General features: G+C 38.5%; 1 protein-coding gene across 1 annotated transcript in view; it reads left to right on the top strand.

Moving 5' to 3' along the window:
- The window catches only part of angel1 (angel homolog 1), a 28167-nt gene that overhangs the window by 2693 nt on the left and 10162 nt on the right, over positions 1–15312 (top strand). Inside the window, exons 2-5 of the mRNA XM_079385916.1 lie at positions 578–1378; positions 9859–10076; positions 10158–10227; positions 13097–13527. Coding sequence (XP_079242042.1) covers positions 578–1378; positions 9859–10076; positions 10158–10227; positions 13097–13527 — 1520 coding nt within the window. The remainder of the gene's footprint in view (positions 1–577; positions 1379–9858; positions 10077–10157; positions 10228–13096; positions 13528–15312) is intronic.

Below are 15312 nucleotides of genomic sequence, written 5' to 3'. Positions count from 1 at the left end.
AATGTACCCTTATGACTGGTTTTGTGGTCCAGGGTCACATATGTGTTTGTAGTTCTGCTGCAGAAAGAAATGTAAAATCCATATTGATTGATATATAATAACAAAATTTTGGTCAAATTCTGCTGCCCTACAAATTAACACAGCGAACCTGAATTGTTTTTACTTGGAAAAATTGCAATTTATGTTTTGTAGTGTATGAAACCAACCTACAAACCACCACTAGAGGAAATAAGCATTTGTTCGATATGACTTTAGTCGGAACCTTTGATTGACAACTTCCCCATGTGACAACTAGCCCCTGACAGCCCATGTGACATGCTCATGTATTTCAGTTGAGCAGCTCACATGTGATCTCATCACATTTCAGAAACGGATATTGCATGCATTCATATTGATCTCGTTTGGGATCATGTCAGAAGTGCAGTGAGGATGGAATCAACTTTTTTAAACATGCCCTTGGTGCTTATTTTGTTTGTGGTACCTGTAGTTTTTCAGTAGCCTGCCAGTAACTTCAGAAAATGTTTATTTTTCCCAAATAGATCTGTCACTTTTATATCTTCTCTCTCTCTCTCCACAGAACTATGGTGCAAGGCGCCGTTTGTGTACATTAATGGCAAAGAGGTTTGGGATGGTGGCGGTGCTCTTTCTGGACAGCAGCAGACGGGCCTGTTACTGCAGTGGAACAGCACGGGAAACACAGCCGCTGCTCCCGATCCAGACCACACGGACACTGAGAGTCCTCACGGAGCGCTGGTAGATCTACTGGACGTCTGTGAGCTGAAAAAGAGACCAGAAGAGTTGAACAAGGAGGAAATGCATGAAGATGTGCACAAATCACTGCGTTACGTCAATCAGATGGAAGCTCCTGCAGCATCTGTGTGTGATGGAGATGTTGGTGTGAGAGTGTGTCTGCGGTCAGAGAGTGACATAAACCTCTCAGAATCAGCGCTCTGGTGTTTAGAAGAAACAAATGATGGAGCTCCTGTGATGAATGAGTCTGAGTTTCCCAATATTGGATATCAGATCCACTCAGACATTGATAACATGCTCTCTGCATTCAACCAGCTTGATGCATATGCAGAAACATGTGTCTATGATGACCGAGAGGTGGATTCATCCATGTCAAATAGACTCACTCATCCCAGCGCTGACATCTTCCCGGGGTTTGATTCTGGCGCTGGGAATGAAGCCCTTGGCAGCCCAGTGTTTGATTTGGCGGTTTTGCTTGCAGACTCTCAGCAGGTTAATGCACCAGCAGAGCCCATCGGCTGGCATTTTCCCGTAGGCCTCGGGCTGTCACAGATGTGTTATTGCCCTTATGTGCAGTTTCCTGACGTCAGCTACTATCCTGCGCTTCAGGACAATGACAGCATTGAAGGTGGGAATCCCAGATTTACTCTGCAAAAATATCATTGCAAAAACACCAAACCTTTTAATGGTTTATCCTTCAATTACTGAAATTAATTTAGAAAAATCTTTTACAAACGTTAATGCAACAATGTTTTTCAGTGGTCAATTTTTAGATTTTGGTCTATTTTACTTCTTTAACATATCTTTTTTTCAGACTAGTGAAAAGAAGACCAACAAAATACACATTTAAGTGTTTATTTTATATCAGTTTATCTATTTGTGTTTGTAGATGTCAATTCCAATTGATATCTTTAAAGGCAGTGATTTTTTAAATTCGCTACAGTACATTCTGAAGGGTTTTATAGAGGAGTTTGTTCATATATCATTCACAGTGATTTATTTGACATTTTATTCCTAAAAACATGGGGAATTTTTTTTTCCTGCCTGTTGACAGTACATTTTGGTTTATGGTAAAAAGAGAAATTGATTTATGTCAACAAAATCAAACAAGAACTTTATCCAATGCTTAGATATCTGTCATGGAAATGTATGCAAATTAGTGTATATTTAGTTAGATAATGCCTCATTTGCACATGTAAAGATAACATTTCAGAAAATGTTATATAATTATAAAAAATATAAAATGAAGTTCCAAATGTAGGTTCGGGAGGAGCCTAAACATTCAGTTCTGTTAATCGTCGTCCCAGCAACAATTCTTCCAGCATTTGGCCCAGCCCTATTCCGTGAAACATGTCCCACCCTTATGAACTCCAAATATTTACCTCCGACAAGGAATTTTCCTGTTCCACGGAATCTCCTGCCATCGCCGAGTCGATCCCAGATTCTCCTAACTCCCTTCCCCGTATCTGTCAGACCAGCAAGGATTGAGGTCGTCCCTCTTGGCATCCTCCTACAAATTCGCTGAGGCGCCGCCATAGACCACTGTCCTCCCCACCTCCAGCTATGTGGCCATGTACCCCAGTCATCTCAAATTCTCCACACACTCCAGCTCATCCGATTACATCCGGATCATCTCCTACTCCTGATTTAAAGGGGTCATATGGGTGCGATTTCAAGTTTTCCTTTGTCTTTGGAGTGTTACAAGCTGTTCGTGCTTTTAGATCCATAAAGTTGCAAAGATTTAAAGGGGACCTATTATGCCCCTTTTTACAAGATGTAAAATAAGTCTCTGATGTCCCCAGAGAGTATATGTAAAGTTTTAGCTCAGAATACCCCACAGATACATTTTTATAGCTTGTTAAAATTGCCACTTTTACGGTATGAGTCAAAACGCGCTGTTTTGAGTATGTTGCTTTAAATGCAAATGAGCTGTTGCTCCTGGAGAAGAGGGCGGAGCTTCAAGAGCTCAAGCTTCGCATTAGCAGTGCTAGCCTTTACAAATAAACATTCCACGATTAATATCTTTACAGAAAACTCTGTTTCAAAGTCAGTCATCTGATTATACTGTGCATAATAAATTCGCCTTTATGAATTACACAGACGGGGAGCACGGCGGGATAAAAATAACAACATAGCTGGTCTCATGCTATCACAAACTTTATAAGTCCCACTTCTGATTATGAGCTCAACAACTTCAAGCGATCGACTCACATTGCTTTCATATGCAACTTTTAACTACCACTTTCCTATTCACGATCATTCTGGCAGCACTTGAAGGCAGCATCAGTGAAAACAGGCAGAGACAATGATAGCTTTAGCAATTAGCCTTACAGAGTGCCAAGAAGCTCTTTCAGAAGGGCAATTTGGAAAACAAACACGTGATACTTACTTTGTCTGGAGCTGACGTTCGCGCACGTTTTTTCCAGGATATTTCCTTCGAAAATGAAATTTAACCACAGTGTCCTCGCCTCAGATGGGAGGAGTTTATGGCGACTCCTATGTTTATTAGTGCATCCCAAAACACAAGACTTGTAATGCCTCTTTGGCGCTGACAGTGTATATTTCCATATTATTTCCAGAGAGCGTCACAAATGGCCCCCTCGGTGAGAGGGAGAATCTGAAACGCCTCGTTTGGAGAGACTGTTCATGATTTATTGGTTTTATAAAAACATTATAGGCTGGTTTTTTCACACACTGCAGCCACACAACTGTGTTCACACACCTTATAAAAGTGAATTTTGCATAATCAAACCCAAAGAGATATTCTTTATAAAAGTTAAGACTCATCCATGCCTTCTTAAAATGCCTCATTAAAACAGGCCCCCACAAATCTATGTCACTGCGTGGGAAGATTTGCGTAACACCGCCCAAATGTTTGCGCAAAGAAAGAAGGCATAACTTTTATTCTCACTGTAGGATTGTTGCCGCCGCTGCATGTCATGGAGACACTGTGTTTCCAAATACGGTAAGGGTGCGTAACACTTCCATCTCACGCTTGAGGTATTTGGCCAATCACAACGCACTTGATAGCTGGCCAATCAGAGCGCACCTCGCTTTTCAGAACGATGAGCTTTGTAAAAATGTACGCGTTTCAGAAAGGTGGGGCAGAGAGGAACAACAATAATGTACAGTATATGCAAAATAATGTATTTTTTAAACCGCGAAAACACATTGCATTACACCAAAACACAAAATAATGTTATTTTTAGCGTCGTCATATGACCCCTTTAACAAAATGGACAGCTAATGGATTGCAGCATGCTCTTGCCAACCACAAACATTTATTTTTCTTGAAGGCAAACCAAAGCTCAGTTTTATGCTCTTTACCTGAGTTCGAAATCTGGACCGACTCCAACCACTGCTCCTCCCAAGAGGCCTCCAGTCACCCATCTAATAGAGCTAGACATGCCCCCCTCAGCCAGGAGGCCACGTCAGCCTTGAGCTCTATCAGCATCTCCTCTCCGCCCGCTGCTCCTGCACCACCCACCTCTTTAGCCATGGACCACACCCCCACTCCATTAGCACAGGTCTTGCGGCTACAGCCCGAAGCTCTCTGTTCTCATAGGTTAACTCAACCCATCAAACCTGTGTCTTTTACACTTATCCCAAGTTATTTTCCACTAAATGAGCAATGAGAGTCGTGCAGTGGAACCAGTGCACCTATTGGGGTGATCTGGATATCGACCTTTACAATGGACTCTTTCTTGGCTGCCACAATATATCTTGTGCCATTTGCAGGTCTCTCGATCATCAATCTTAATCTTGCCCACTCATTATATAAAATCCCCTCAACCCCTAGCCCCAGCTCCAGCCAATCCCCCAAACCTGTCAAATCCACTTAATACATGCCACAGTCCGGGCTTGATTGCCATGTTTCTGTAAATGAGAGAGGATGTTTTTCATGAGACCATTTCCAATCGCCAAGTTTGTAATAATTTCAACAATTTCTTTTTTTTTTTTTTAAACATGTTTGTAACTTTTGTGGTGGTGTCTATGCCCACCCTGTCTGCCCGTGTACAAATCTTTGGCAAATAACTACTTGATATAAACTTCTTGCATTTTATATGTATAATAAGCAGAGTAATTGCAACATAAAGTGAAGATAAATTTAGAAAGCATGTTGCTCACTGTTAGTCTGTTAGTCAAGTCCGAATCAAGACTATACCCATAGCAACACGTTATAACAACGATGTCTCAGACGGCAGATAAAAGTAACCCATAAATGAATGAGTGATCTTTACAAAAGTGCGCATCAAATACACTGAACACAGAAGCTCAAATGTGTGTGACGCGCGTCACACACACACACACACATTTGAGTGTCGTCTGTTCCTTTTAATGGCAGTTGGAAAACCCACTTAAAGGCGCATACCGCCTCCTACCGGCATGACAGCTGATGTAAAATAAGGATCGGACTGAGGAGAGCCTATATTGATCAGTTAAAAAATTGTTTGATCGACCCGATCCTGATCCTTGAGATCGGCTCGGGACATCCCTAAAAAAAACACTCTTCTCCTGTCAATGTTTCACTCTTAACTCTCGAGCTTAAAGATCACCCTGGCAAGCAATTCACACACTATCTGCTGTCCGGCTTAAGGCGAGACACTACAGGTGAATAGGGTAAAATTTTTAACTAGCAGATATCACCATGAAACTTTCCCAGTTGATTACCTACATTAAGATGAGAAAAAAATGTATTACAAAGTTTCTGTAATTTTATGTTTAAATATGCAAATTAGTCATTATCTAATTAAATATGCGCTAATTTGCATATATTTTAAAAAACGAAATCTCAGAATTGGATAAAGCCAGGTTCAAAATTCTTTTTTCATTGTGTTCACATATGAGATGGGAAAAAAATTACAGAGGGATTTATGGATATCTACTTTTGTTATCCTGTAAATCAGAATATACTGTCAATAGCCTTAAAAAATGTATTTTCGCCATGTTTTTTGGAATAAAATGTTATATAAATCAGGCTAGGAATAATATATTTACAAATCCCTCTGTAATTGTCTTCATAATATAACTAGGTACAAGACTGGTAAGTTTGGTGTATATAGGTGCTACTGAAGTGGAGATTTCGGACTTGGAGTATGAGAGAAAAGTCATTTTGAGAAAACGGGCTTTAAAGATTTATATTGTAAAAATCTACACATTTTTATATGAAAACATTGCTAACAAGCAAAACAACTGGCCAAGTAATTGTTTATAACAATGTAGACCATGAACAATGACAACTGAATAAAACAACATTGCCAAATAAGACCTTCAACTAACCACAGAGAACCACAAATACAGACACAAACTTATCATCAGAACTGCAACTCTAGTATCTATGTCCATCGGAACACAAAGTTCACCCATGAGGGTTGAAAGCCTAGCTCTCCATGCCTGCACCATATGTAGGCCCCTCACCCCTCTCTTGCTGATGCCTTTTCAGCTTTTTAGCTGTGCTCAGAGTCTTTCTGCAACGTTTTACACTCTCAGACCGGATGGATTCGGCTTTTGTGATCCTCAGCATGTTGGTTTCCCTGATGGTGGTGACGGTAACGACAGTGCTTTCCAGCCAAAGCTTATCCATAATGGCAAGCATGGCAGAGGCCCCCTCATTAAAAGTTGAAATGGCCATACTTGCAGCTGCCTCAACTCTACTCTTACCTACAAACACTGTTTTTGGACAGCGGGCCCAAATGACGGAGTTGAGGCACTCATTCGCATTTTGAGTGCCACCATGCTGCATGCGCTGCAGCAGGCTGTCACTTGACATGCGGTGGTATATAGGTATCAGCTTCTGGCCCACCTCCCGAGACAAAAAGTTTCCTGCATGGAGCCTGTGGCTCTCTGGAGTTTCTCCATTTTCCTCCGCTCTCCTATACCAACACCAGGACAGGTTGCACCTGGTGTGCAAGGGGACTTCGTCACAGGACATGCTATGGAGGAGATCAGCCCAGATCTCATTTTTCATTTTCTCTATGGAACCCTGGTTATTTAAAATTGCCCCCCTGTAATAATTTTGTAATGTTTTACATTTTTTGGCCGTTAATTTTCCCAGACCCTTCCCCCCCAATTTGCGTTCAGCACTTAATCTTCGTAGTGCTGTGCCCATACGCTTATGGGCATGGTTGATGCATTCTAATTTTACTACCTCATGCCCAGGGTATGGGTTGAGGGATACCACCTCCCTGAATGCAGCACTGTCCCCATCTGACAGCATCTGAATGTATCTCAGCTGGTGGCGACTCACAGACCTGGCCCACATCCTCTTCGCTGCCTCCTGCTCCATAGCCTTGCTTGAGCCCCTAAAATTTTGTGCACAGTCATGCGTTTCTCTCCAGCTGTCAATTTCCTCATCTGTAATCTTTCCCTCATGCCTGGCAGCTTCTTTAAGGGCACAAGCATGGCAATAGGAGGATAGAACCTCAAAGTCGATCACCAGTCCCGTAAAAATATCGATGCACACCCCGATCCCATAGTGTGATGTGAACCCTCTTTTCTGCCAAGTGCCATCAAAAGACACACTGATATTTATCACCGCATCTGCATCCTCTCTCTGCATCCTCCCTGCCTGACCTGCTCCCTGGTCCTGTGAAGTGACTCAAGACCTCTCTCAATTTCTGCCGCTAAAATGAAATGTGTATAGTATCAATAACTGTTCATTTGTTTTGTTTTTATAGATACAGCACACAGAAATCTGTACTGTAAAAGTAAAACTGACCACCACAACATAATGAATGAGATGGCACTTTATTCTATTCTTATAAATCTTATAAATAAATAAATATTTCATCCATACAAAACAAATATTGTTACAGTAATGTTATAATATGTTACAAGGTGGTAACAGCCACACGTATTGGGCTATTTCTGACATTAGAAATTCTAAACCTCCCATCGACAGCTTACGTTCAGATGCGCTTCCTGAGGGCATTTCACTGGGTAATCCATCACTAATTTTCCTTTTCCCCCTTGCAAGTGACAACTGCTGTACTCTTTTCGATGATTGACGCGAAGTCATTTTCATTAATTCACTCAAAAGATCCCGCGGAAAGCTTAACCAAACAAGGACGCGTCAAAGCATACCATGTGACGATTCTGAACGAATCACGTTGTCAGAAATTGTCTTCAGCCAATGAGATTGCGCATTTAGAGTTAAATCACCTCTTTTAGTTTCACGATTGGTTGCTGATAAAAAGGAAATGACCATATTTGGATCCGACAGCATTGTAGAGAAGAGAGAGAGCTTTCCAGCAGTATACGTGATGACTGGGTACAGGCAGAGATCGCGGAGCAGCATGTTGATTTAGAACGCCAAGTTTTGTTGAATTTATGAGAAATCTACAGACGCAAACAGACAAAGTGCAGTAAAATAAAGACCTAAATGTGTATTTCGGACTTTTTTTCACCACAAGTCTGAAAGAAGACATGTTATTGAAGACAAATATCCAAAAATCTCAAAATTGACCAATAAAAAAAAAACGATGTTTTTGCCTGCCGTGTCTCGCCTTAAAACAGAGCTTCGATCCCGGTCTAGAAAGCCTTCCAGATGCAACTTTCGCTTGCAATAATTTACAATCTGCCCTGTCAGAACCAGACATCATAGATTCCCTCATCGCAAGAAACCAAAACTCCATTGGTGACAGAAATGGAGAAAAAAACCTTGGGAGAAACCAGGCTCAGTCAGGGGGCCAGTTCTCCTTTGGCCAGACAAAACCAGCATGGCATGGTTTAATTCCAGGCTGCAACACAGGTCAGATTGTGCAGAGGAGTTGTCTCCACCATCCTCACCTTGTACTTAGGTGAAAAGGACACCGTAGTATCTGGCCGGGCGACAGAGGGAGGGATGACATTTTCTTTAGGGCCAGACACCATCGGGCCTCCGGACCAAAAAGCACCTTCCTTGGTCCAGAGGCCCGATGGTGTCTGACCCTGAAGGATATTTCATCCTTCCCTCTGTCGCCCTCTCCACCTTTGCCAGGGCTTGTGCCTAGGGATGTAACGGTATGAAAATTTCTTATCACGATTATAGTGACCAAAATTACCACGGTTATCAGTATTATCACGGTATTGTTAAATGTTGCTGGAAATGTTCAAAAAGTAAAGTAAGTTTTATATTTAAGAATCAACAAACAACAAATAAAATGACTTTTTTTTGCATAATCACTAAAACAATAAAATTACCAATGATGTTTGGATTTTAAATGACAACTTGACTGACAACATTTTAATAGCATGTGCTATTAAACAAAATGCCATCGAATCGTTTCTGAAGACAGTCAGAACCTTCAGAGGTACATTCATATAATTAATTCATTCATATATTCATGTGTATTCATGCCATTCATATCGCCCTGTTTTCAGTCAAAACGAAACTACTCTGCATGCTGTGACTGTTACTTAAAACTCTGCTTTATGCTGGACAGTATTTATTTATCGTGAGTTGTTCAGATCGCGGTAATCGAATGCGGTTTTAATGATAATTAAAATAGGAAACGGTAATACTAACCGTGGGGAATTTTATCATGATTAATCGTCAAACAGGTAATCGTTACATCCCTACTTGTGCCTTAAACTTTGTAGTCCGCAGAGCATAAAAGGTTGCCAAACACAGTTAATGCATTACCTCTTGTTCAGGACTAACCTTGTGCAGCTCTCTCAATGCTTTGGCCAGCTAAACCTGCAGGATGGCCATTGCATGCAAGCCTGGTCTGCAGAAGTAAATGGGAGCCTCGAACAATTCCTCCACTCACCATCTTTCATTGGCCTATTCTAAATACATCAGAGGTGTTTGGTGCTGACATGGCATTAAATAAAAATATACTACTACTACTACTCAGAGGTGTTTGGGGCTCCCAAGAGTGAACCCTAGTGTCTGTCATTCTACACAATGTGGATGTGAGTGACAGAAAGGCAACAATTATTTTAACAATTAATGTAATATCAATGTAAACTGTAGTAACATTTCATCATATTAATGTTTTTACTTTATTTAAAGATTAGATTTGTCCAAATGTTTGGCTGCTAGTGTAACTTACACATCTATTATGTTATGTAGTTGTTTGACTACCCAGTCTTCCATTAAAATCATACTTTTTTTCTATGTCGAAGTGATGTGGCGGGTGTGGGAGGATCATAGTGAAACCCACACCGGTGCCTGTGGGGACACAGCTGCTGGGTTTGACTTCAGCATCATGTCTTACAACATCCTGGCTCAAGATCTGCTAGAAGCGAATCCACAGCTGTACACACACTGTTCAGAGGATGTGTTAGTGTGGGACCAGCGACTCTGGACCATCCTGAAGGAGCTCCAGATCTGGGAACCTGACGTAAGGTGACACAAAACCCAAAACCTATAACTATAACTGCTGTTGGTTCTAAGCAATATTATTATTTCCTCTTTTTTACAGATTATTTGTCTTCAGGAAGTTCAAGAAGACCACTTCCTAGAGCAGATCTATCCTGTCCTGACTGACATGGGTGAGGAACCAAACATAAACTGCTGCCTGAATTATTTGTGGAAAATGTGATGAAACCTGCCTCTGATGTAAACATGAGTGCACCTGCGAACCCTTGTGTCATGAACAGCAAAACACAAAGAGATATTCAGCAGAACGTTCATGCTGTTCTTTTCCATACAGGGAAAGCAGATGGGGATTAGGAATCATAACAATGTCTAGGGATGGGCGATATGGGCTTAAAAATATAACACGATATTTCTGGTATTTATTGCAATAACGATATCAATGACGATAATTCAGGGAATCCTGTTTCGTTAGAGAAAAGTATTATCTTTCCTATTTTTACCCAAAATAGGGTGTTGGGAGCATAGCTGAGTACACACTGTTTAATTCATACTGGAAGCCGGAGGGCAGCCTTGCGCAGAAACTCCACATATCCATAGCAGAAATAATACTACTGACAACACTCCATGAAGGTTTCCACTAGTGATGGGCGATACCACTTATTTTATTTTCGATCTGATACCGATATTTTTAAGCCCAGTATCGTCGATACCGATACCTTGACTAAACTGATCTTTTAAATTATTAAAAAAATATAATCAGTAGTTATACTCACTTAATATTAGATGGGGTTTTTTTAACATTTCATAGGCTTTTTTTGTTTTTGTTTTTTGTTTACACTCAGAAATAAAATAAATTGTATTTCAGCCCTTTACTGGGGCAGTAACCTCAAAGGTGCACCTACCCTAAAAGGGAGCATATTAGTACCATACAAGTATGTATGTTTGAAGGGTAGATAACAAATGTGCATCTTTGAGGGTACCTCATGAAAAATAAACATTGTGTTCCATAAGTACTAAAATTATTATTTTTATGATAAATTTGTGGTTACTGCAGTTTTACTACAAACACTGTGGTTACTGTAATAAAACCATGGTTAATTTTTGTAAAAGGCTCCCAGGCTGCTGTACTTCTAAAGGTGAAACTTTAGCATATTTTTTTATTAACAGCAATTACAGAACCTAGCACAATCCATTTGAACTTTTAACAACCAGTTTAAATACATTTACTTGCACAAACTAGCCTATTTAAAATAAATATTACATAAACCAAGTTTGGGGTTAGTAAGATTTTGTAATATTTTTTAAATAAACATCATGCTCACCAAGGTTGCACTTATTTGAACAAAAATACAGTAAAAAGGGCAATATTGTGAAATAAAACCATAACCATTAAAATGACTATTTTCTATTTAATATATTTTAAAATGTAATTTAAAATGCCTTTGTGATCAAAGCTGAATTTTCAGCATCATTACTCCAGTGTTCAGTGTCACATGATCCTTCAGAAATAATGATCATTTGCTGCTTCATATTTGTGTGGAAACCATGATGCATTTTTCAGAATTAATTTTATACATAGTAACAATGATATGTAATGTAATGATGTGGCAATGTTTTATAAAGATCTACTTATGCTTCTGATGCTTTTGGGAAACGTAGCTCTATTTGAACAAACACTGTGACTGAGCCATGAGTCACGCTGTCTGTGATTGATTGGTTTTGTCTTTCAGCATTTGCTTCCGATCGAGCAGGAGAAATCACTCGAACACAATTAGACTAACACTTAAAAGCTTATTTATGCACAGAATGTCTTAATAAAATTAGTGGTTTAAAAAATGCACTTTAGAATCTATATTTTTATGTGAGGATCGATCCTTTCGATACAACATCAGTATCGATACTTTAGGATCGATCCGCCCATCACTAGTTGCCACTTATCGCTGAATAAAACGCACAACGGAGATAGAGAACTTTTAACTGATGAAACTTGAAGACAATAAACATACGATTGCACAAAATATATTTTAAATGTATTCTTCAATCTTGAGTATTTTTATAAGGAAAGTTTATTTATTTCCTATTCAAGAAAAAGCACATCGATAAATTACTTCTTTGTTGGACAGTAGGTTTGTAAACAGGCTCATACACATGCAAAACTGCATCACACACGTGCTACTGTACTACATTTATTCAGACCCATTTTTTGTGCACTGTACAGCCCTAACCAAACAGTTACAGACTGTAAAAGGAGTTCGAGCTCCTCATATAGCGATATACTCCTCCTCAATTTCACGTCCAACCGGCGCTCCGCACAGAAATATTTCAACAACTAGACTATCGTTATTATCGTGGGAAGACTAATTCTTATCGTGGGGAGAATTTTTACCGGTATATCGCAAACGATAAGATAACAGTGTCCTAACAGTCCATTTGACTGGTGCACATCTTCTGATGTCATACAATCATTTCGTATGAGGACAGGACCAAATGTAAGCTGTACAGTGGAGAAGATAATGACACAATTAATGCATAATGAAATAAATTACCCTATGTGTAGATAAAGACGAGTCAAGTCAAATTGGATGATAATATAGCTCACATTTTGTGATGATAAACATAATCAAGCAGTTGAGATTTGATATAGTATATCACGTTACGTGAGTGTACTATATGTATGCAGATAAAGTTGGATATGATTATAGTATTTCTATCGTTTATTTAGTGTAATGTATTATGAAACTAATAATAAATTTCACTCCGTGCTTCCAAATGCAGTATGAAAGGGGTCCAACAGCATCACCTTAATTTTGTATTTGAAGAGCCTGTTTGCCAGAACGTTGTCATTTACAATTGGACTGTGCAATTTGCATAATAAGCCATCAAATCCAAATGTAAATTTTAACATGCAAGACTGTAAATTAGATTTGAGAGCTTTGTTTGTTGGTTGAAATCAGTCAGACTGGTAGTAAGTTGTGAATTTGCAGGTGTGTTCAGATGTTTCTTTCTTTTAATGACAATTAACAATTGAACTTTTTTACCCAGGTTACACCTGCATCTACAAACGCCGCACTGGGACCAAAACGGATGGCTGTGCAGTGTGTTATCACAGTGACCGCTTTACCCAGCTTTCCGTCAATCTGCTGGAGTTTCGCCAATCGGACTGTGAGCTGCTGGATCGTGACAACGTGAGCATTGTGCTGCTCCTCCAGCCGACAGCAGGGCAGAATGAAGCCTTCAGCCCCATATGTGTGGCCAACACACACCTGCTGTTCAACCCTAGGAGAGGAGATGTGAAGCTCGCCCAGCTGGCCATCGTGTTTGCTGAAATTGACATCATGATCAAGAAATGCAGGAGTGAAGGAAGACGCTGTGAGGTGGTTTTATGTGGGGACTTTAACGCTTTACCCAACAGCCCTCTGTGGAATTTCATCACCACCGGACAGCTTTACTACCATGGGTTACCTGCTTGGATGGTGAGTGACTCGACAGTCACAACATTCTTTATCAGTCTGAAGAAACAATATTATGAAAGTCAGACATTTAATTTATCAATATTAAACATTAAATTGATCAATAGTAGCTGCAAATACCGATAGAGACTGAATAGGAAAGTTGGACAAGTCTAGTGAAATGTATTTGTATAGCGCTTTTCACAATACACAATCTTTTCACATCGGTTGTTTTGTTCTAGTAAGAGATTTAAATATTGGTCAGTTTTGTTCTAGTAAGAGATTTAAATATCAGTTGTTTTCTTCTAGTAAGAGATTTAAATATCGGTTGTTTTCTTCTAGTAAGAGATTTAAATATCGGTTGTTTTCTTCTAGTAAGAGATTTAAATATTGGTTGTTTTCTTCTAGTAAGAGATTTAAATATCAGTTGTTTTCTTCTAGTAAGAGATTTAAATATTGGTTGTTTTCTTCTAGTAAGAGATTTAAATATTGGTTGTTTTCTTCTAGTAAGAGATTTAAATATCGGTTGTTTTCTTCTAGTAAGAGATTTAAATATTGGTTGTTTTCTTCTAGTAAGAGATTTAAATATCAGTTGTTTTCTTCTAGTAAGAGATTTAAATATCAGTTGTTTTCTTCTAGTAAGAGATTTAAATATTGGTTGTTTTCTTCTAGTAAGAGATTTAAATATTGGTTGATTTGTTCTATTACGAGATTTAAATATTGGTCCCTTTCTTCTAGTAAGGGATTGAAATATCGGTTGTTTTCTTCTAGTAAGGGATTTAAATATTGGTTGTTTTCTTCTAGTAAGAGATTTAAATATCAGTTGTTTTCTTCTAGTAAGAGATTTAAATATTGGTTGTTTTCTTCTAGTAAGAGATTTAAATATTGGTTGTTTTCTTCTAGTAAGAGATTTAAATATCGGTTGTTTTCTTCTAGTAAGAGATTTAAATATTGGTTGTTTTCTTCTAGTAAGAGATTTAAATATCAGTTGTTTTCTTCTAGTAAGAGATTTAAATATTGGTCCCTTTCTTCTAGTAAGGGATTGAAATATCGGTTGTTTTCTTCTAGTAAGGGATTTAAATATTGGTTGTTTTCTTCTAGTAAGAGATTTAAATATCAGTTGTTTTCTTCTAGTAAGAGATTTAAATATTGGTTGTTTTCTTCTAGTAAGAGATTTAAATATTGGTTGTTTTCTTCTAGTAAGAGATTTAAATATCAGTTGTTTTCTTCTAGTAAGAGATTTAAATATCAGTTGTTTTCTTCTAGTAAGAGATTTAAATATTGGTTGTTTTCTTCTAGTAAGAGATTTAAATATTGGTTGATTTGTTCTATTACGAGATTTAAATATTGGTCCCTTTCTTCTAGTAAGGGATTGAAATATCGGTTGTTTTCTTCTAGTAAGAGATTTAAATATTGGTTGATTTGTTCTATTACGAGATTTAAATATTGGTCCCTTTCTTCTAGTAAGGGATTGAAATATCGGTTGTTTTCTTCTAGTAAGAGATTTAAATATTGGTTGATTTGTTCTATTACCAGATTTAAATATTGGTTGTTTTCTTCTAGTAAGAGATTGAAATATTGGTTGATTTGTTCTATTACGAGGTTTAAATATTGGTCAGTTTTGTTCTAGTAAGAGATTTAAATATTGGTTGTTTTCTTCTAGTAAGAGATTGAAATATCGGTTGTTTTCTTCTAGTAAGAGATTTAAATATTGGTTGATTTGTTCTATTACCAGATTTAAATATTGGTTGTTTTCTTCTAGTAAGAGATTGAAATATTGGTTGATTTGTTCTATTACGAGGTTTAAAT

This window comes from Barbus barbus (genome assembly GCF_936440315.1).
Source record: "Barbus barbus genome assembly, chromosome: 30".
NCBI classification, from domain to species: domain Eukaryota; kingdom Metazoa; phylum Chordata; class Actinopteri; order Cypriniformes; family Cyprinidae; genus Barbus; species Barbus barbus.
This window is presented reverse-complemented; position numbering and strand designations above follow the sequence as displayed.